Below are 22,242 nucleotides of genomic sequence, written 5' to 3'. Positions count from 1 at the left end.
CAGGAGCAAGTCCAGTAGGGTTTTGACAGTGTCACTAGAAGGATACTCTGCAAGCTCTCTTGGCAGCCTGGTTCAGTGCTCCAGCACTCTCAAAGCTATTCCTTAAATGAAATCTCCTGTGTTCTACTTTGCACCCACTGTCCCTTGTCCTATCACTGGCTACCACAGAAAATACAGAAACCAAATTGGTCACCCTGCAAAATTTGGTCTGAGTTTGCATAGTTAAAATGGAGTCATTTGGATCATGATATTTTATGGCCAAATAAGCCTGTCTGAAGCCTTGACCCAAATACTTTGGCTTCAGGAGAAGAACCTGGCAGCAAGAGTAAACCAAAACAGTTTGCTGCCTTGTTCCAGCAGGCACCAAGGCAGGGCTATGCCATGCAGCGATGAGGTGTGATTAGGTCACTTGTCACTAGTTTAAACTAATGTGAAGCAGAAAGCAGAAGTCCAAGCATGCGGAAACAGCACCCTCCAGTTCTGATTAGCTTCTTGTTTGTACCACAGTGTGGTAAGCTAACCCTGCCTTGGCTCACTTTAACCCTTCCACAGGCGTGGATGTACTGACTCCTGTCTCCCTCGAAGAAAGAAACACCTCCTTCTACAGAGGGTGAGCAAGAGATAGAGAATTCATCCTGCAAACTACCACCACCACCATGAAGACAGCAAATGTCCTTGTTCTCACCTTCGTCCTGCTTTACATCGATGTCAGCACAGGGTGGCCTACGCATACCGTCTGCAAAGAGGACAACCTGGAAATATATTACAAAAGCTGTGGTGAGATATTGAAAATTTCCATTTTCCTTTTAGCTGGGTAATAAGTTTTTTCTTCTGCAGTGAAAGGGGCTTCTAAGTCAGGCAATGAACTGAAGGGTTGTACTCCTGAGGCAGCGCTGGGTTTCGCAGCTGCAATATGTTTAGTCTTTCGGGTACATCTGGTTTGATTGACACACACACAAATCTAACCCTGCCTAGGCAAAAGATAATAAAGAGGACATGATGCAACCCAAATCAGAATAATAAACAGCTGTCAAAAAAACCCAAAACAAACCAAACAAACCCCCAAAAAAACCAGTTCAGCATGAAAGATGTCTAGGATTTTTATCTTGCAGTTCAGCTGAAAAATAGAGGAAGACCATAGATCTTTATCTGTTTTATTCCTGGGAAAACATAGATTCTTCAGTGCTGGTTTTCTAATGCAGGGCAAGTATGTGGTGATGTTCTTTCTGTCCTCCCACTTACAGTGACAAGGGACCCAGTGTGACAGTGGGAAAGGTTGGAGTTCCCCACCACTGCCACCATGCTTAGTGAGCCTTCAGCAGCAGCACTTAACAGAGACATGTAGGGACCATAGGGTTTGGTTTGTTCATTAAAAATCCACAGAGAAGAAAAGGAGCAAGCAACTCTGGAATGACTGAAAACTATTCACTGAATGGTGCCTGCTTTACACCTCTGGCTTAACTGGCCTTGTGCCTCTCCTGTTGTGCTGATCTGCTTTACAACTGGGACAAAGGGAATTAGATTCACAGACGCCTCAGTCATTTTCAGCACGTGATGTGAAAAGCAATGGCAAATGAGCACCCAAGAGTTTGTTTTTCCAATTCATCCCCATACAAAGGGTTTCCCAGGGGGCTTTTATCCTCCCCTGTAGCTTTCATGCAGTTTTGCAGAGCCATTGAAATAAAGCCAGTGAGGGACAAGAGAAGTAAATAAATATTTGCAATGCTATTCTTTACCAACCTGCTCCCAGGAGACTGAAGTCAAGCTTCACATATTTTATGCATTAGGAAAATATTTAATTAGATATTGAATATGAGCTTTGGCATTACCTTTCTTTTAGCAAGAACCCATTGTATGAGTTACTTCTGTTCACTTAACAGGGCTTGGCATAAGATGCCTTGACATAGAGGCACAAACTGCAGCTTGAGGCAATTTCAAATAGTATAAAATTTGCCTGTAGGGCCCATGTAGGTCAGGCATCACAGATTCATAGAATGGCTCTAGACTGAAGGGACCTTAAAGATCACCTAGTTCCAAACCCTGTGTCATGGGCAGGGACAATTCCTACTAGGCCAGGTTGCTCAAGGCCTCGTCCAACCTGGTCTTAAACATTTCCAGGGATGAGGCATCTGCAGCTTCTCTGGGCAACCTGTTCAAGGGTCTCATCACCCTCATAGCAAAGAACTTTTTTTTAATGGCTAATCTAAATCTACCCTGCTCTAGTTTAAAACCATTGTCACTTATCACCACAGGCTTTTACAGATAGTCCCTCTCCAGCTTTCCTGTAGGCCCCTTTCAGGTACTGGAAGGCCACAATAAGGTCTCTCCAGAGCCTTCTCCAGCCTGAAACAGACTCAACTCACTCAGCCTGTCCTCAAAAGAGAGGTTCTCCAGCCCTCTTAGCATCTTTGTGGCCCTCCTCTGGACCCTCTCTAATGATCCATGATCTTGTGTTGAGGACTCCAGAGCTAGACACAGTACTTCAGGTGGGGTCTCACAGGAGCAGAGTAGAAAGGTAGAATCACTTCACTTGACCTGCTGGCCAAGCGTCTCTGGATGCAGCCCAGGATATGGTTGGCTTTTTGAGCTGCCGCTCATGTTGAGTACCTCATCAACCAGCACCCCCAAGTCCTTCTCCACAGGGCTGCTCTCAATCCCCTTGTCACCCAGCCTGTATTTGTGCCTAGGACTGCATTGCTTCTTACTAAGAGTACCATTAGCCTAGCTACCCAAGTGGGTTTGTTTAGAGCTTTATGTGTCGCTGATTTTGGTTTGCCACACATTTACAACTCAAGAAGCACAAGCCAGAGATCACACAGGTCAGGTCCCAAACACAGAATGGCTTTCTGTTCTCCTGGGTACATCTATGGGAGAGGAGATTACACACATGTGGAAACAATGCAAGAATTGTTTGACTACCTGTTGGAAGTATGATTCCCTGATCTCTTGAAGCTCTGACAGATTCAGCTGTGGCAATACTCACAGTTGTTGTCCTAATGTTCTTCCTTGCCTTTCTCCAGAGGTTACCAAAACTGTAGCATCAGACCAGGATGCATCATCTGCATCTCTGCTGACCCAGCTCATAATCTGACCCAGCTGACAAGTCACCACTAAACCATGTCACTCAGCACCACATCTGCAGGGCTCTTCAATCCCTCCAGGGGTGGTGACTCCACCACTTCCCTGGGCAGCGTCTTCAGGGTATTTACAACCCTTTGGGGGATGAAATCTTCCCTAATGTCCAATCAACAACACAACTTGAGGCCATTTCCTCTTGCCCTATAGCTTGTTACTTGGTAGAAGAGACTGGACCCCACCTTGCTCCAGCCTCCTTTCAGGGACTTTTAGAGAGCAAGAAGGTCTCCTCTGAGCATCATTTTCTCCAGGCTAAACAACCCCAGTTCCACATCTACAGGTGAGTCTGTATCTACATGAGTCTGTATCTCCTATAGAGAGAGCACAGCTCTTACTGACCTCACCAGCAAGCTCACAACAGTGCCAAAGATGCCAATCGCCCTTTCAGGACAGAAGAAGCTTTAATGTGACTACATTTCACTGTAAACCACAACTAGATGGGTAGAACACAGCTTCATTCTTTAGCTGTATCTCACCCAGAAGTGAAAGACATGTTAGAGCCTAGGTGTAACAAGACCCTTTCCAAATAAACCTTTTCATGACAACTTTGAAATGTCAGCAAGCATAGAGCCACGCTACACAACTGCCTTTTTAGCTAGTTCAGGGGAAGACTGCCTTGCATGTCCTTCCAGCCTGAGTCTGGTATTTCCTGCTCCACTGAAGATGCCAGAGGATGACACATTTTGGGGACAGAGTGGCCACAGTGAGGTCCCTAGTATGAAATCTTGAGTAAAGAATTCTTGGCTTCAAGAGGGTCAAGATTTCATCTCTGTTTTTACTGTAAACTCTAAGATGTTATCAGTCAATCAGGGTTGAATCAAGTAAGATTGAAGAAAGTTCAGAGAATTTTCGTGAAGTACTTCACAACTTTATTTGTGGAGCTGGATTTTCTCTATGAATAGGATAGAGTTCAGTCTGAGCATTTAAAGAGGAAGAAAGCATTCATTTTTACTTTGCAGCTCATCAGATCCCCTCCTATTGGACTCGATGATCTTAGAGGTCTTTTTCAACCAAAATAATTCTGCAATTTTATGCAAAATAGGAGCTAATAGAATTGTGATAAAGGTAGCAAAGAAGCTTAGGTGGAAAACTAAAGACAAAGCACAGCAATTTCCTGTACCCAGGAGCAAGCCCCAATTCCTTTTCATAAGCACTTTCTCGAGCTGCATCCTGTTCCTAGAATGTATGAGATAGAGGCAACCATCAAGCCCTCAGCCTCACTCTATATTCTGAATCATATAGAAGGGATTCCCACTCCTGCCCGTGTCAGACTAAACACTCAGTAACCAGGACCCCAAAGCATTCATCAAAGAAGTGTTAGACAAGACCTTGCTCTAGGTGACCCTGCTTTAGCAGAGGGGTTGAATTAGGTGACCTCCAGAGGTCCCTTCAAACCTTCCCCATGCTGTGATCAGTATAATATACTTGTGAGGAAAAAAAAAAAGTAATCTCAAATAAATCAGAAAAAAATTCTCAGCAGCAAGTTCATGGTGAGAAACTCAGGCCGAGACATGGGTGGTCTAAAAGTAAAGTAAACAGACAGTGTGCCGCCTCCTCTCTACAACCACAGGAGACAACACCGAGACGGCCCATAAATAGCAAGACATTTCCCATCAGTGCCACTCTTCCCTTCCTCCCAGGAAGAAGTGACAAAGACAAAGGAAGATCTCAAATGACCACGAATCTCTTTAGAAACCTTGGCAGGGATCCTGAGATAAAAGCAGCACAGGTTAACATCTCCGGCTGAGAAGAGAGAATTCTAATTGGCAGGTCTGTGCAGAAACATGAAACAAACCTGCTACACAGGGTCTGATTCCTACCCCTTTTAATTTCACAGTCATTTTTACATTAATAACACTTTTGATTTCTCCAGCTACATTTTAAAAGGCAATCATCTGGGAAGGGAAAGGTGGAAAGGCAAAGTGTCTTTGAGAGCAAAGTGCCCCAAGCAGATTCCAGCGTTATTTGAGTGTCACTCACCCACCTTAAAGTGAAAAGTGCAATGGAGTAGAGACTACAGAATGTAACTCCTCAACACACCTTCCAACACCTCCTTCCAGACAATTCCCAAAAGCCTAAACTGTCTTAATTATCCACAGAAACATTCTTACAATACAGTGTTCAAATGGATCCGTTTCATGGGGTGATTGCTGCATGAAAAACCGTTTTCCAACTATTTTTACAGCTCTTTCTTGAAACTTTAGTTAGATCTACATCAACAAATCAGTGTTTTGGAATGCCTGGTTTTGTTTCAACAAGCAAAAGCAGAGCAGTGTGCTGGGTGATTAATCAAGCTCTACATTTAGCTTAGGACCTGGGAAATTTCAGAGCTGACTGAAACTGTGGGTTTCTTGACAGCGCAGAAGTGGTAGTGGTAAGGTAGACAGTTCTTAGAAAGGGTTTGAAGAGCACCAACCATTAAGGAGTTTACTTCCTGTGCACAGGAGTAAATAGCATGGAATTGTAGGAGATCATAGAATCATAGAATCAGTCAGGGTTGGAAGGGACCACAAGGATCATCTAGTTCCAACCCCCCTGCCATGGGCAGGGACACCCCACACTAGATCAGGCTGGCCAGAGTCCTATCCAGCCTGGCCTTAAACACCTCCAGGGACAGGGCCTCAACCACCTCCCTGGACAACCCATTCCAGGGCATCACCACTCTCACAATGAAGAACTTCCTCCTCACATCCAGCCTGAATCTCCCCACCTCCAGCTTCATTCCATTCCCCCTGGTCCTATCACTAGCTGATATGCTAAGAAGTCCCTCCCCAGCCTTCTTGTAGGCCCCCTTCACATACTGGAAGGCCACAATTAGGTCACCTCAGAGCCTTCTCTTCTCCAGACTGAGCAGCCCCAACTCCTTCAGTCTGTCCTCATAGGAGAGGTGCTCCAGCCCTCTGATCATCCTCGTGGCCCTGAGATCTTCAAGAGAATCAGAGTAGTAGTATTGAAAGATGGATATGGCACTTCAGGACATGGTTTAATGGCCACAGTGGTCTTAGGTTGATGGTTGTACTTGATGATCTTAGAATTCTTTTCCAATTGAAACAGTTCTGTGATTCTGTGATTGCAAGGTGACATCTTAAAAGGTATTACTTAGGCTTTATAAAACAATGTTCAGATCACAATGGATTTTTTTGCTATCACAGACAAACACATTTCCCAATTCCTATTCAACTTCCCAGTTCAGCACAAGCTTCCCCTAGATACCATTCACAGGTAGAAATACTTGTTTATATTTTTTTCCTTAAAGTTGTCAGTTCAGATTTGGATCTCTCTTAAAATGGCTCCTTGAAGGCACACACAGAGAATCACCAAGGTTGGAAGAGACCTCAAAGATCATCAAGTCCAACCTGTCACCACAGACCCCATGACTAACCCATGGCACCAAGTGCCACTCCAGTGTAGAACCTGCTCTGCTCAGGTATCACAGTACAGACTCTCTCTTGTTAAAAGTTTTCATAGTTTCATAGTTTCATTCAGGGTTGGAAGGGACCACAAGGATCAGCTAGTTCCAACCCCCCTGCCATGGGCAGGGACACCCCACACTAGATCAGGCTGGACAGAGCCTCATCCAGCCTGCTCTTAAACACTCCCAGGGATGGGGCCTCGACCACCTCCCTGGACAACCCATTCCAGGGTTTCACCACTCTCATGGTGAAGGACCTCCTCCTCACATCCAGCCTGAATCTTCCCACCTTCAGCTTCATTCCATTCCCCCTAGTCCTATCACTACCTGAGATCCTGAGAAGTCCTTCCCCAGCCTTCCTGTAGGCCCCCTTCAGATACTGGAAGGCCACAATTAGGTCACCTCGGAGCCTTCTCTTCTGCAGACTGAACAGCCCCAACTCTCTCAAAGCAGACTTTAAGTACATTAGAAAAGAAGAAGTGGAGACTGATCAACTGGTTAATGGTAATTTTTTGATGATTTTTTTGCCCATGATGAATATTTTCAGCCTTACTACAGTCCCTTCACGCACACAGACCGTCATAAACTTTCTCCTACCTACCAAGTGATTTCAGAATCATTTTCCCCCCTTTCATAAACATAGACTTTCAAATCCATCCGCGTTCAATCATCAATACCCTGTAAATAAAACTGCTAAATTAGTGTCACTGTAACACTCATTTCAGAGCACATCACTTTCTGTTTTCTGTGTCAAAGTTATTTGTCCTTTTTCCCCTCCCTGACCACACACAACTTTCAGCTAAAGAATATAAGTAATCCCATAGCTTTGACTGGCAAAATATTCTCTCCTCATGTATCTTCAGGACAAATGTTCTTCTAGACTTGGTAAAGGAAGGTTCTTTTTCCATTGTTACCTGTGGTTTTGGCAGACAGATTAAACCAGATGCTTCTTTGTATTTATTTATTTATTTCCCTCAAGCACTCTCCAGCAATTGCTTCTGCTTCTAAATTATGCAAAGAGACAGAACACCAACTTCCCTCTGATCTCTTCTTGCATAGATCACTAATGGGCAAACAATTAAAGAACTGAAGAATTTCACTTGAAAACATTTATATGTGTTTGTTTGCTCTGTCCAAGCCATCGTAGTGTCACAACCTCGCTGCTGCAGTCATCTGGTTTAGCTTACTTATTCCAGGGGAAAGGCCAGATGTTGACATGCCTATCTCTGGCACCAGATCCTAACAAATGAAAGGTACCATCAGAGTCAAGGTAGCACAGATAAATGTACAGACAAGAATCTTTTAAAGTCATTCCATGAATTAAAACTACCTTATCTTTTCATTTTCTACCATACTGGGGAGGATTAGAACTTCATGTTCCTTCGTGAGCTTTTAAAGTGGTTCTGATTGAATTTAACTCATCTTTCAGAGAAAGGAGAATATTGAGTAAGTTTTAAGATATAAAAAGTATGGAGGAGCAGAAAACAGTTTCATACCTACAAGATACCTTGGCAAAAACATTAGGTTTAGCATCTAGACTTTGACCAACTTAGTAAAGCCAATATTAATGCTTTTGCTGAGACTAGTATTGGAAAGAATTAACCTCAGTTGAACTTTCTTCACCGTGCTTTAAATTTTCCCATCTCATTTAGTTCCTGGAGATTTCCTCATTGTCTATTTCTTCACCAAGTCAATAAAAGTCCTGCATCACAGACTGCAAAAGAGACTTGCTTGTGTGTGACAGTTCCTCCTGCTTATCTCCAGCTCCTAAGCCTAAATGGGTAGATGTGTTTTACACCTATTGACTTTTGGCACATCCTCAGTTGTGTACCTGAGTCACTAAGGAATCATGAGGCAAGTCATAGGAAAATGTGTTTCCCCCCCCCGGAAACAAGTAAGAGAAGACATATCTAAAACACTGTAGATTGCATTACAGTCATGATGTTCTGTGGGCAAGGCAGAATTGCCATTTGTTACTGCATACTAAATTTGAGTCTCCATGGAGGGAGCTCTCTAACATACTGAAAAGGTGAGTCACAGCTATGATTGTGCCAAATAAAGTAGAAATTATCAAAGGACAAATTCACAAGGCCAAATGCAGGGTCCTGCACTTGGGTAACAACAACCTCATCAAGCTGTCTGGGGATATTGGTGTAGGCAAGATGAATGAGCCAGCCCTCACCCAGGTGACCAAGAAAGCAAATAGCATCCTGGCCTGTACCAACAACAGTGTGTCCAGCAGGACTAGAGATATGATTGCACATCCAGGCAGGTTTGGAAAGTCTCCAAAGAAAGAGACTCTACAACCTCTCTGGGCAGCCTGTTTCAGTAAACAAGTGTCTCCTCATACTGAGGTGGAATCTCCTGTGTTCTAGCTTGTACCAGTTATTCCTTGTCCTATCACTGGGCACCACTGAAAAGAGCCTGGCACCTTCATCTTGGCACCCACCCCTCAGATATTTATAGATGTTGATAAGATCCCATCCCAGCCTTCTCCTCTCAAGATTAAACAGTGCCAGGTCTCTGAGTCTTACTTCAGATGAGAGATGCTCAGGTCCTGCAATCATCCTCATAGTTCTCTGTTGGACTCTCTCCTGCAGATCCCTATCTCTTTTGAACTGGGAAGCCCAAAATTTGACACAGTATTCCAGGTGTGGTCTCACCAGGGCAGAGCAGAAGGACATTGAGTTTATGGAGTGGGTTCAAAGAACAATAGTGAAGCTGGTGAAGGGTTTAGCGCACAAGTGTTCTGAGGAGCAGCTGAGTGAATGGGGTTACTTAGCCTCAAGGAAAGAAGGCTGAGAGGAAACCTTCTTGCTCTTTACAACTCCCTGAAAGGACCCTGGAGCCACATAGAAGTAAGTCTCCCAAGTAACAAGAGACAAAGTCCTCAAGTTCTGCCAGAAGTGTTTTGGATTGGACATTAGGGAAATTTTTTTCCCCCAAAGTGTTTTCAAGGCCTGGAACAGGCTGCCCAGGGTAATGGTGGAGTTCCCATCCCTGGAGGGATTTAACAGACTTGTAGATGTGATTCTGATGGACATGTTTTAGTGGTGATGGTGTTGCATTAGCAGTTGGACTCAGTGATCTTAAAAGTCTCTTCCAACAAAAATGATTCTGATTCCCTGCATCAGGAGCAAGAACAAACCACATCTGCTCATAAGTGCTCCAATGCAAAGCTTTTTGTGTAAGCATATGAAGTATTGATAGACCTTCTTGACACCACACTGTGCCATCTAGGGCTGTCATCACGGCCTCAGAATAGGACCCTATGACTGGTACAGTTTAACAGAGAAAGCAGAGGAAGGAGATAAGGTTCTCGTGGTGGTTTAATATCCACCACCAAAAATATCCAGAATAATCTCAGAAAAATGAACACACCTCAAAAAGTGCAAAAGGAACTTCAATATTATTTTGTGTTGGTATCACTGCACCAACTTCAGGGCAGCTTATGGCAACCTAAAACTAGGGAGGGACACGATACCTAAACATCCCGTACAGAACCACCACGTACCAAATCCATCTGTCCTAGATGCTTCTTTTAGACTCAGGAGAGCTTCTAGTTGCCAAATGCTAGGATCTTGAAAGCTACCATGATTTAATTCCATGCACCAGTTTCCTCCTCACCTGAAGATGGATGGCTCCTGTCAAATGATACGGCAAGTGGGAGCTCAGTAAGTTTCCTCAGCAGAGGGATCATGGCACATTCTACCACTCTCCTGCCCTGGATTTCAGCCCATCCTGGGAAAGTGGGAACATTAAGCCCATTTATATGCTGCTGACTACTGTGCTGTATAACCAATCAGTAAAGCTTGCTGTCCCAGAGCATGGCATGTGTCTAGCAGCAGGGCAGCTGCTGGGAACGTTTGATGATGTTTCTGATACAAGCCTGGAATTCTGTTGTGAATCCCCAGTCGTGCTGGGAAGCACTGATGTCCAGAGATCTCTGTCTCATCTGTCTCAAGCAGGGCAGTATAAAGAACAATAAAAAGACATATGAAGAGAGGAGACAAATCTGATTAGGAATACAGGCAATGACTGTAGGCATCTTTCTCAGGCAGTGCAGTGGTGTTTTCTCACCAACTGTACAGAAGAATAAAGACTCTCTCTAATACATTCCCTGCTGGGCCCAAATTAATGCAGCATTTGCTCATTACAGTGCTGTAGCTGAAGTCTGCCCTGCCTCCCGTTTCTCTCTCAAGCTAACTAGGACAAACCAGGATTATGAAATACAAACACAGATCTGAATGTGCAATCTCTCAAAGACAGCATCCTTCAGTTTTGTCTTCTTAATCAGCCTTAGACAAGGCTTTGTCTTATCAGACAAAGCATTAAGAAAACAAATCAAAAAACCCCAATCTTTCCAAACACTACCACTGGCAAAAGGGCAGGGAAGTCTCCACAACCTTCAGGTCTCCCCTTGAGCCCTAGCAACCAGCTCCAACAAGCTTACTGCCATAAAGGTGGTTTGGGCAGGAAATGGCAGGAAGAATCTGGTCAGGTCTTTAGCAAGGTTGTTTTATGCATGCTGGTGACACTCCCTCTCTCAAACCCATCCCTGAAGCTGCAGAGAGCCCCTCACATCTGCCATCTTCACAGGGACTCCTCTCAACTTCCCCAGGCCTCCTGGCTCAATGTATGACCTTAGCTTGGTATTGGGCAAATCCCTTCCTCTCTTCTTCTTCTGCCACACTTTAAGCCCTTTGCTCATGGGCTGAGTCTTCTATCCCACACCTGTTCCTCACACCCCAAATGCTGGTAATATTGCAGTCAGTGCCCCAGCAACATCTTTGAAAAACTACCAGCCTTTCAAGTTACTGCTTCTGAATATTTGTGAATGTGGACATCAGTCACACTCAGCAATTAATTTTATTAGAAACAGCAAGAGACAAAAAGCCTTTGTCCTTTTTAAGCTAATTTTGTAAGTCACTGGAATCACCTTGCTCCAAAACTAGATCCATAAACACCAGGCAGTAACTCATGTGTCTTAATCTAGCCAAGCAGCATGTAATTGCTTTTTGCATTACCAGCATTCAGTATTCTTGCAACAGGAAATTAACACAGCCTGTGCCCCCAGCACATTAATCTGAACTGTAATCTTCCCTATCCTTTCACCTCCATCTTGCCTGAGCAAGACAGAAAAGTACAGGAGATACCTTCCAAGGAGGCCAGAATTCTTGTCTGAACTAGGCAAAAGCCTGGAGCTGGTCATGTCCAAAGTAAGCATCTTGGGATGAAGCATCCTTACGACAAACTGGACGCAGCCAAGATGAGAGTCTCACCATCTCTTCTGACATGCTCTGGTCAGAAGGTCACTCTGCTCTGTCCAGCCATGCCTGAACATTGGAGTAGCATGCAGTTAAGGTAGGCCCAAAGGGAAGTTCAAACTGAATGCACTCAAGGAACTGGAGAGTTGCTAATTCATCTGATGCTTCTTCCTCAGTACCTTATAAACAGATTCCAGTGTCTAGCATAACCTTGAGCATTCAAGTTAATTTATTTAAACAGACATTAAAGGGAAAATATTGAGTGAATACATAAAGTCTGAGATGCCAAAGAGTTCCTCATTCTTTCCCTCACCTTTCATCACCTTGACTGTTGTAAGAATTAATGAATTGATTTCATTCAGAGCTTTGAAGGTGAGAAGTGTTGGGTAGTTACTAAATATGTTTCTTCGTTGTGCTAATTTCCATCTCCCCCAGCACCAAGTCTCTCCTTGTATGACCTTAGTTAATTGCAGCTGTGTCATTCCAGGAAATTCTGTGGCATTATTTTGAAGCACCCAAAGTTTACTAATTTGGAGAGTCTTCTCACCACTGCAGGACTTATAGATGTGGACTCTTCCAAGCAAGGCTTGCCTGCTTGCTGCTCCTTTTTATTCCTATCAGTGTGTTTCATGCTCATATGGAAATAATGCAATTTTAGAACAGATTCAGGTGAGAAGCCAGCAGAGAAAAGTTAACAAGATGGGGGGAGGGAGAGAGAAAAATAAAAGGCAGAGGCTGTTATACACCAGCCCAGCAAAATCTCTCTAAGAGGTACATCCCATCTGGCCATGCAATGCTCAGTTAATCATCTAGCTGCTCAGGCTCTAAAGGATATAGCCAAAGTGGGTTAACACATTGTCATTCCCAGCTGTCTGCTTCATCTTCCTGCTGGAGACCAGGAGAATGTGAGGTGTAAGGGCAGCCCCAGATTACAGCCTTGTAGCTAAGTGCACATCCATGTTTCAAGTAAGAGCATAAACTCATGGCCCACAGCTGCAATAACTGAGGCATGAAAGTGTGCTCCCATCTGTCATCCCCATTGCTGGGGTAATCATCTCCATCAAAAGTACAAAGGCTGCGCCAGGACAGTCACGAAGATACAGCATTGTAAGTATTTTGAGCTGATTTACCTATGATTACCTAATTTACTTTCTGCCAAGAACAAGTGCAGGAAAAGAAACTCTAGGAAGAAAAGGTGAGAAACACACCTGAGTTTCCACTACAAATATGTGCTAAGTCTTCTACAAACCCAAATCTATCACCATGAGTAGTACTGTGTCCAGTTCTGGGCCCCTCAGTTTAGGAAGGATGTTGACTTGCTGGAACGAGTCCAGAGAAGGGCAACGAAGTTAGTGAGGGGTTTGGAACACAAGCCTTATGAGGAGAGACTGAGGGAGCTGGGGCTGCTCAGCCTGGAGAAGAGGAGACTCAGGGGTGACCTTATTGCTCTCTACAACTACCTGAAGGGGGGTTGTAAACAGGCAGAGGTTGGTCTCTTCTCCCAGGCAGCCAGCACCAGAACAAGAGGACACAGTCTCAGGCTGCACCAGGGGAAGTTCAGGCTGGATGTCAGGAGGAAGTTTTACACAGAGAGAGTGATTGCCCACTGGAATCGACTGCCCGGGGAGGTGGTGGAATCGCCATCACTGGAGGTGTTCAGGAGGAGACTTGACAGGGTGCTTGGTTACATGGGTTAGTTGATTCGGTGGTGTTGGATGATAGGTTGGACGCGATGATCTTGAAGGTCTCTTCCAACCTGGTTTATTCTATTCTATTCTATTCTATCAGCTCACAATAAGCCAGGCTGAAATCCTACACTATGCTGCTACTACAGGTCATATTCAAAGGAAATTGCCAACCATGCCAACATAGCAATAAATCTGCATGTGGGTACCTGAGTAGGAGAGAAATGGGAGGCGGGAGGCCTGGGACCAGATAGCACTATGCCATGTAAGGAGAGATGAACAGCAAGATGCCAGGTATGTCCCACATTCACCTCTCAGATCATAATGTTACTACAGAAACCAGTTTTCAGCAAGAGCTGTGCATCCAATGAGTTGGCAGCTCAGTATTAGCCACAACATCAAGATGAAACAGCAGGTACAAGAGATCTTATGGTTATCAGTTGCTCACAAAAGCCCAAGACTCATCTCAGAACAGTTGCCTAAGATTTAAAACTGTCTAGAGAGAAACTTGAAACAAAAATCCAGCCCCCATGTTTGCTGCAAACATGGTGCAGCTCAAGCCCTTCTCACTAGATACTCAGACACCCCCCCAAAAAAAAAGAAAATTAAAAAGAGGAAAAAAATCCATCACTTTCCCCCCCAAGTAAGCAGAGTTGCACTGCTAAACCTCAACGTGTTTGCACAATCTCCAGTGATGTTTCAAGTGTTGGTGATATATCAAAGCTGAACTGGAACAGCAAAACTCTGCAACCAGTTGAAGAGTTTCTAGTTTTAATTATGGAAGATAGAGCAGATTGAAGGGAGTGGGTGGAGGGAAGTCTGGGAACATGCAGTACTGTGTGCTACGAAACGCTGCAGAGATGGGGAAGGCTGAAGGGCAGCCCCACGTATTTGAGAGATGTAACGGTAAATGTTACTGCTCTGCACATGTGAAAGACATAACTTCAGTGGGTTTTTTTCCCCAGTCTAACCAGCTCGCTTCAGATTTAAACAAATAAGGAAGAATAAGTATTGAAAGAGACACAGAGTGACTCACAGTTGTGCAGCTGAGATGAAACACAAAAATGACAATTGCCTGGGGTTGCTTTTGCCACGCTATGGCATGCTCAGTTTCCAGTGTACAGCTGAATGTACAGACATCTTCACATGTCAAGGGGTTAAAACCACTATTTAGTTTCATAGAATCACAGAGTGGTAAGGTTTGTAAGACACCTCTGAAGATCACCTAGTTTAACTCCCCCTGCTAATGCAGGTACAACTAGATACACCTAGACAAAGTGTCTGTGTGGGTTTTGGAAGTCTCTAGAGAATGAGACTCCACAACCTCTCTGGGCAGCCTGGGGATCTGGCACCCTCAAAGTAAAGAAGCTTTTCCTCAAGTTCAAGTGAAAGCTCCTGTGTTCTGATTTGGGCCTGTTCCCCTTGTCCTGTCACTGGGCACCACTGAAAAGAGGCCAGCCCCATCCTCATGACCAGTGTTCATAAAATCAGGAGATTTTAAACCTAGGTCTCTCAGCCTCTCATCATAGGAGATGCTCCACTCCCCTAATCATCCTCATACACTCCTTTGGACTCTGTCTCCAGTAGTTTCCTGTCCCTCTTGAATTGGACTGCTTCCATTTAGCAGCAACCATTCTGTCTACACATTTTGGAACCCAAGCTGCCTGGAACTATAGCTTTAGCAACACAGCCATCTTTCCAATTGATTTCAGTATGAGGCTCCCATGTACACCACAATGATGAATTTCAGTCAGAGCCTGAACTTCCACAGGGAGACAGGCAGAAAATTAATTGAGGGTTCTTTTGCCAGTGTAAAAGTTTACATTTCTCAGCAACAGAGTAATGTCACAATACCCAAGCACTCCAATTCACAAATTTGACTAGAACTCCTCAAGTGAGCACTGTCATAATTTCTTCCTCTCCAGGAACCTGACAACACTTCTCTAGATACACCAGAGTCCAGTGCTACATCATTAGTGGTGCAGTAGAAGACACCCACAGCTATAGTGCACCATAAAAGATGTCATCTGGCAAAAGAGCTCAAATCATAGGGAAAAGAAACCCCCAAACATTCAACTTAAGCCAAGCCTGAGATCAGATTCATGGAAAGAAGCCCATACTTTCCTGAGACGCTTGGTTTTACAGAACCATTTTGACTGGAAGAGACCTTTCAGGTTATCAAGTTCAACCATTAACCTAATATTCATAAATGTCCCTTTTCCATCCAAACAGATATTGGTGAGAAATTCTGAACTAAAAATTCTGCCTATAACCCTAACCTCGTGATTTAATTTGTTGACATCCTAGTTTCTTTGAAAAGAGGAGAGCACCGTAGATGATACAGTGCTGTTTTTGACCAGAGCTCCCTCTGGAAATTACAGGGACAACTATTTTAGTCATTTGACAACCAATGCTGTTTGGAGGCATGAATGCCCAAGCTGTTCTGAATCTGAGCAGCTGCTTCCTGAAAGTTATCATCACATCACGCACAAAACAGAAATGAGAGGGGCTCTTGCAGGACTCCAGAGGAAAACGGAAACCAAGCCTTGAGAGATGGTAGAGTCCAGAGAGGAAGCAGGACTAACGGTCTTGGAGAAAAGAGAAGTTTGACACACTTTCCAGATGGAGCAGGAAACTGCCCTCCTGCCTGATTGCAACAGCTTCTAAGCTGCAATAACAAAGTGAAAACTGACAGGAATAGGGAAATGGAGGAAAGACAGCCCTCTGACTCTTGTTATGGTTGAGCCAATAAACAACTTGGGCAATTTTGTCCCAAGAAGATCATGCAACTGCATAGTGGTAGGGAGAACAAAACTCCAGCACAGAGACACAGAGCTGTGGTAAATACCAGTGCCTTTTACTTCACTTCTTGAAATAGTTATTTTATTTTGCCAAAACCTAGACTTGGGAGCTCTTTTTGGACTACTGATGATCTATGTGCTTGCAGAGCCTGGCTTAGAGCCCCCAGCTCCTCCCAGAATTTTCATTTCATGCTTCCCTCTAATTAAGGTTTGGTCACATAGGCTTGCTCCACACAAGGTGCTTCATCTGCGCAGCACTGCTACAAAATCAGAGCATGGAGATGCCAGCTCAGCCTCACAGGGGACAGTCATGACAAATTTCACCTCAACAAAGGAAAATCCTCCCAACACATTGTTTTTAATTCAGTGATAAGACTACCTCAAACAGCAATAACTTAAAAAGATAATTACATTCTCAAGTCTATGTTTTGTCACCACCAGCTCTGTGTAAACCATCCAACTTTGGCCCCAGGTGAGCCTGGGCACCACAAGGTCCCTTCTGCTATGATGCAGGCCAGGTAGTACAAAGCTATCCATGGTATATAATCACAGGATGATTAGGGTTGAAGGGACCTTTCAAGGTCATCTAGCCCAGCCCTGCTGCAGTCAGCAGGAACATCTTCAACTGCAGCAGGTTTCTCTGAGCCCCAGAAAACCTGACCTGGAATGTTTCCAGGGATAAGACCCCTACCACCTCTCTGGGCAACCTGGGCCAATGTTTCACCAGGCTCAGTGTAAAAACTTTCTTCCTTCTGTTCAGTATGAATCTCCCTCTTTTAGTTGAAAACCATCACCCCTTGTCCTGTCACAAGAGGCCCTGATAAAAATCTATGCCCAGCTTTCTTGTAGGCCCTTTTAAGTATTGTTTTTTTATTGTTTTCTTCTATACAGACAGTATCACATTAAAAGTACTACTCATTACTCACTGTTTTCTGTCTCTGAACAGATCCCAAGCAAGACTTTGCTTTCACTATTGACCGCTGTTCTGATATCACAACCCACACCTTTAACATCAGAGCTTCCATGGCGCTAAGTAAGTGAATTGCTGTTTTCTTATGCTATAACCAGGTAATTCAAGCATAAGGGCTGACTCTAAGTAAGCAATGGTGACAGCCTCCTTTCAGATATGAATGGCTTTCATTTCTGAGACATTTCAAACCCTGTGCAGGACTACAAGAAATGTCAGTCACCAGTACGGCTTTAGAGCACGTGTGTGCCCCTAAGCAGGTCATATCAGCCCTCAGGCCCTGTTACTTTCCCACCCTTCATTTGTACACATGGATAGCCAAGGTAGGGGCTGCTTTAGAGCTTTCTTTACATCTACATCTTCTGGGCAGGGTCTTGTTGAACGAGACATCTACAGCATCCACACTCGTGTGCAGCGTGAGCAGTCAAGGCTGGCCTTTGTATGTAGGAGACTGAAGGGCAAGATGAGACCACAGCTCTCTCCCTCCTGACCATGCAGAGAAGCATGCTGGGGAATCGCTATCCTGAGGCAAGTTGTGCCAACAGTTTACCACTTGTGTTGGCCAAAATTATATCCTTCAGCCCTTGCCTGATTAGCAATAAAAAAATCAAAAGTAAAACTCCACTTCAGCTGGATGTACAAGTTAATGTTAACCACAGCTTTTCACTGTGATTCTTGTACAAGGGAAAAACAGCTTCTTGCAACCCTGTTGGCCCTGAGCTCACCTAGAATCTCTGCTAACAGAGTGTAAACCTGAAAATGCTGCTGTACACTCCTGGTGCTCAAAATAAGTTTGTGTGTCTTTTAGCACCTGGGAAAGCCTTCTTGCATTTGAGAGGTCTGTCTCTTGTGAGACATGTTGATCCTTTTCCTGGGGTACCATCTGTTTTAAGTGGCTGCACAGTTAGAGAAGCCTGCAAAATCACATTACAGGTGTTACAAATACTTTTTCAACACAGATTACAGCACATCCCTGGTTGTATATATGCTAGCAAGCCAGGCACAAGCGGGCAATCTCCTGGTCCTACCAAGCTGCTATTACAGAATTCTAGAATGGTGGGAGTTGGAAAGACCTCTGGAGATCATCTAGTCCAATCCACCTACTAAACAAGGTCATCCAGAGCAGGATGCCCAGGATAATAATGTCCAGGTGGGTTTGGACACTCTCCAGAGAAGGAGGCTCCACAACCTCTCTGAACACTCTGCTTCAGTGCTCTAGAATTCTCACAGGAAAGTTTTTCCTCATGTTCAGATGGAATACTGGTCCCTGGCGCAGTTTTAACATTCTCCCAGACAGCAGTTACAGGCAATAGGCTGCTTCTGGGAGCCCACTGGATATGGTCCCTCTGCTAGGGACAGGAGGAAAGAAGGTTCAGATGTGGATAAAAGATTTACTACACCAATTGGCCTCAGAGTCAGTGAATGATCGTAGTTTATTTAATAATGAAGACATATGCTATTCTATCACCTGTAATATACCTTCAGGGACTTAGAAACATGTTCCTGAAGCATGAATTTCTACATACCAGGGTTCTCAGAGAAAACATCTAGTGGCTTAAAGGGCAGGGGAAAAACAGAATTTTTGAAGAGTGGTTACCATTTATCCTTGTACTTCCACTGAGCAATCCTTCTGTTTATGTCTAGGACACAGCATCAAGGAACTCCACGTCAAGGTTAACCTGATCATAAATGGGAAGACTGTCTTAACTTACTCGGACTCAATCTGTGAGCCTGGTCATTCTGAGCTTGGTTTCTGTGGAATGAAGAAAGGAGGTAATTTCGGTAGCATTCTAAGCATCTGATGGCTACTGAGTGCTGCAAGCAGGATGCCCCTGCTATGCTGCTGAACGCACCAATACCTCACAATGTCCCATTTACTTTAACAGCATGTTAAGGGGTGACTGATGCACAGTAGGACAGTGACATTTTCGTTTCAGAGTCTGCCGTCCCCCCTCCCCTGCCCCCCAACCTGTTTGCTTGCTTCTCTTTTAATCACAGACTACTGCACATATAAAGGATTTCAAGTCCACCAAAAGAATTAACTGTGGTAATGTGGCCTCGTCGAGCAGCAAAGAGGTTCATGAGTCCTATTTATAGCCACGTGGTTGGCATACAAGTGAGAAGTATGATAAAAATAAAGGCCAGTTCTGTAAAAGAAATGGCTGAGCAACAAACATTCTTCACTATTAAGCAAGTAACACTTCCTGTCCTTAACAGCAGTTCTTAGCTCACTTTAGGGGGAATTCTGCTTGAACAAGAATGTTTAATCCAAAATACTATTTGAGATCATCTATGGCTTGCATCTTATTTCTGCTCAACACATGCCTATTGTGGCAGTCCCATGATCTCAGTTCATGCCAGTCAAACTGTCTGCACCAGTTGCCTTGCACTATTTGGTTTATGGTGCCATTACCTGCCTGCAGAAACATGTTCCACTTTGGTCCCAGGTGAGCCTGGTCATCTCCAAGTCCCTTCTGCCATGACCCAGGCCAGTTAGTACAAAGTTAGCCATTGTGTAAAATGGTTAGGATTGGAACGGACCTTTCAAGGTCACCTGATCCAACCCCCTGCAGTCAGCAGGGACATCTTCAACTAGATCAGGTTGCTCAGAACCCCAAACAACCTGACCTGGAATGTTTACAAGGATAAGGAATCTACCTAAATCTAATCTAAATCACCCTCTTTTAATTTAAAGTCGTCACCCCTTGTCTTGTCTCCATCTTTCTGCTTGGCCCCTTTAAGTACTGAAGGCCACAAGAATGTCTCCCTGGAGCCATATCTTTTCCAGGCTGAACAGTCTCAACTTTCTCATATTGTCTTCACAGTAGAGGGAGGGTTCAGCCCTTGGATCATTGTTATGGCCTCCTCTGAACCTGCAGCAGGAGGTCTGCTGTGTCTCACCTGTGCTGTGGACTTCTGAGCTGGCCACAAAATGTCCAGAAGAGCTATGGTCATGTCTCTGGACTGCAATATCCACATGTCTTACACAGTTATTTTGAAATCCCTCTTGCATCATGATCCTTTCTTTAGGCAGATTTTAAAATAAGCAGGTAGAGCTGCAGGGACATTTCAGAGCTGTCAGAGCAGCAGGTAGTTTTAGAAGTTCTGCTTTCCTTCGATCCACTTGCACCTCCATCCTGATAACACTGAAATAATTCATGTGCAGGGGCCACGAGTTTAGAGGCCATGCACAGCACTGGTGCTAAGATAGCCCTTGGAAAATTGCTGAGACATTTCACACAGCACAGAGACACCACAAAGAAAACTAGAAATATGCGACATGAGCAACCAATTATATAAATTCTGTACACCATAAAGACACACACACACAAAATTCCTAGGCTTCTTCAACTGTGTGTTGAATTGCCAGGAGGAACACACCACACCCACACCCATTCCCCAGAGCCACTGAAAAACCCTTATTCTGATGAAGTGCTAAATAACATCCTTCAGAGAACACATTAAGGAAAAGTAAAGGCAGTCCTGCACTGAGCACAAACTGCTATTTACACATTAAGCCACAAAGCCTAAATCTCCTGGGGCTGCAAAGTTCCTTAATCCTAAACTGACAGGTGATTGCTTCTTCTAATTGAAGTACATTATGATATAAAACCAGAGCTGGTTGTTTAAACAGCACTATACATCTTCATTTAGAAACACCCCTGACTTCGTGCAAGGACCTCTGCCGTGCACTTTCATACACCACCTGCTAGCTCAGTAGCTGTTTTTTACTTAGTAATTAAGCCATGGTGGGAAATAAATGAACTTGCCCATCTTAAGGTTCAAACTGGAAGTGTGGTATTTCTTAATTATTTGACATAATTCTAAACTCATGGTTTGGAACACTGAATTGAGCTGAAAACCAGTTTGAGGTGATTCAGCACAGCCATAGGATAGGATAGGATAGGATAGGATAGGATAGGATAGGATAGGATAGGATAGGATAGGATAGGATAGGATAGGATAGGATAGGATAGGATAGGATAGGATAGGATAGGATAGGATAGACCAGACCAGGTTGGAAGAGACCTTCAAGATCATCGCGTCCAACCTATCATCCAACACCACCTAAACAACTAACCCATGGCACCAAGCACCCTGTCAAGGCTCCTCCTGAACCCCTCCAGTGATGGTGACTCCACCACCTCCCCGGGCAGCCCATTCCAATGGGCAATCACTCTCTCTGTGTAGAACTTCCTCCTAACCTCCAGCTTAAACCTCCTCTGGCACAGCCTGAGATTGTGTCCTTTTGTTCTGGTACTGGCTGCCTGGGAGAAGAGACCAACCTCTGCCTGTCTACAGCCTTTCTTAAGGTAGCTGTAGAGAGCAATAAGGTCCCCCCTGAGTCTCCTCTTCTCCAGGCTAAGCAGCTCCAGCTCCCTCAGTCTCTCCACATAGGGCTTGTGCTCCAAACCTCTCACCAACTTTATTGCCCTTCTCTGGACACATTCCAGCAAGTCAACTTCCTTCCTAAACTGAGGGGCCCAGAACTGGACACAGTTAGGTGTGGCCTAACCAGCACAGTGTACAGGGGCAGAATGACCTCCCTGCTCCTGCTGGCCACACTGTTCTTGATACAGGCCAGGATGTCATTGGCCCTCCTGGCCACCTGGGCACACTGCAGGCTCATATTCAGCCTACCATCAACCAGCACCCCTAGGTACTTGGATGTGTTAAATCTCATGCCGTTGGATTCTGCCCACCTATCAAGTCTGTCGAGGTCCCTCTGCAGAGCCTCTCTACCTTCCAGCAATTTACTGTAATAGCAGAGCTCTAAATCCAACCTAAGATCTATGCAGAAATGACAACACTGTGAATGGCCAAGTATGAAGCCTAGCAAAGGTCCAGAGGAGGAGATAACACTTTCATTGGAAGCTTTTCATGCAGAGTCCCTTTTTTCCATGTGGTACAGGCAAATCTCCATCATCTGGCAAGACCCAACCTGAGTTTAAATATAGTTCTACACAGAATTTTC

At 44.5% G+C, this 22,242-nt stretch overlaps 1 protein-coding gene across 1 annotated transcript in view; it reads left to right on the top strand.

Annotated features, from left to right (window-relative positions):
* The first annotated feature begins 474 nt into the window (after positions 1-474).
* LY86 (lymphocyte antigen 86) overlaps positions 475-22,242 on the top strand; it is a 35,914-nt gene continuing 14,146 nt past the window's right edge. The window contains exons 1-3 of the mRNA XM_068162942.1: positions 475-777; positions 17,247-17,333; positions 18,912-19,040. Of these exons, the coding sequence (XP_068019043.1) occupies positions 657-777; positions 17,247-17,333; positions 18,912-19,040 (337 nt within the window). The 5' untranslated portion in view covers positions 475-656. The remainder of the gene's footprint in view (positions 778-17,246; positions 17,334-18,911; positions 19,041-22,242) is intronic.

This window comes from Melanerpes formicivorus, unplaced genomic scaffold (genome assembly GCF_026170545.1).
Source record: "Melanerpes formicivorus ecotype bairdi unplaced genomic scaffold, bMelFor1.0.p_v2 SCAF_69, whole genome shotgun sequence".
NCBI classification, from domain to species: domain Eukaryota; kingdom Metazoa; phylum Chordata; class Aves; order Piciformes; family Picidae; genus Melanerpes; species Melanerpes formicivorus.
This window is presented reverse-complemented; position numbering and strand designations above follow the sequence as displayed.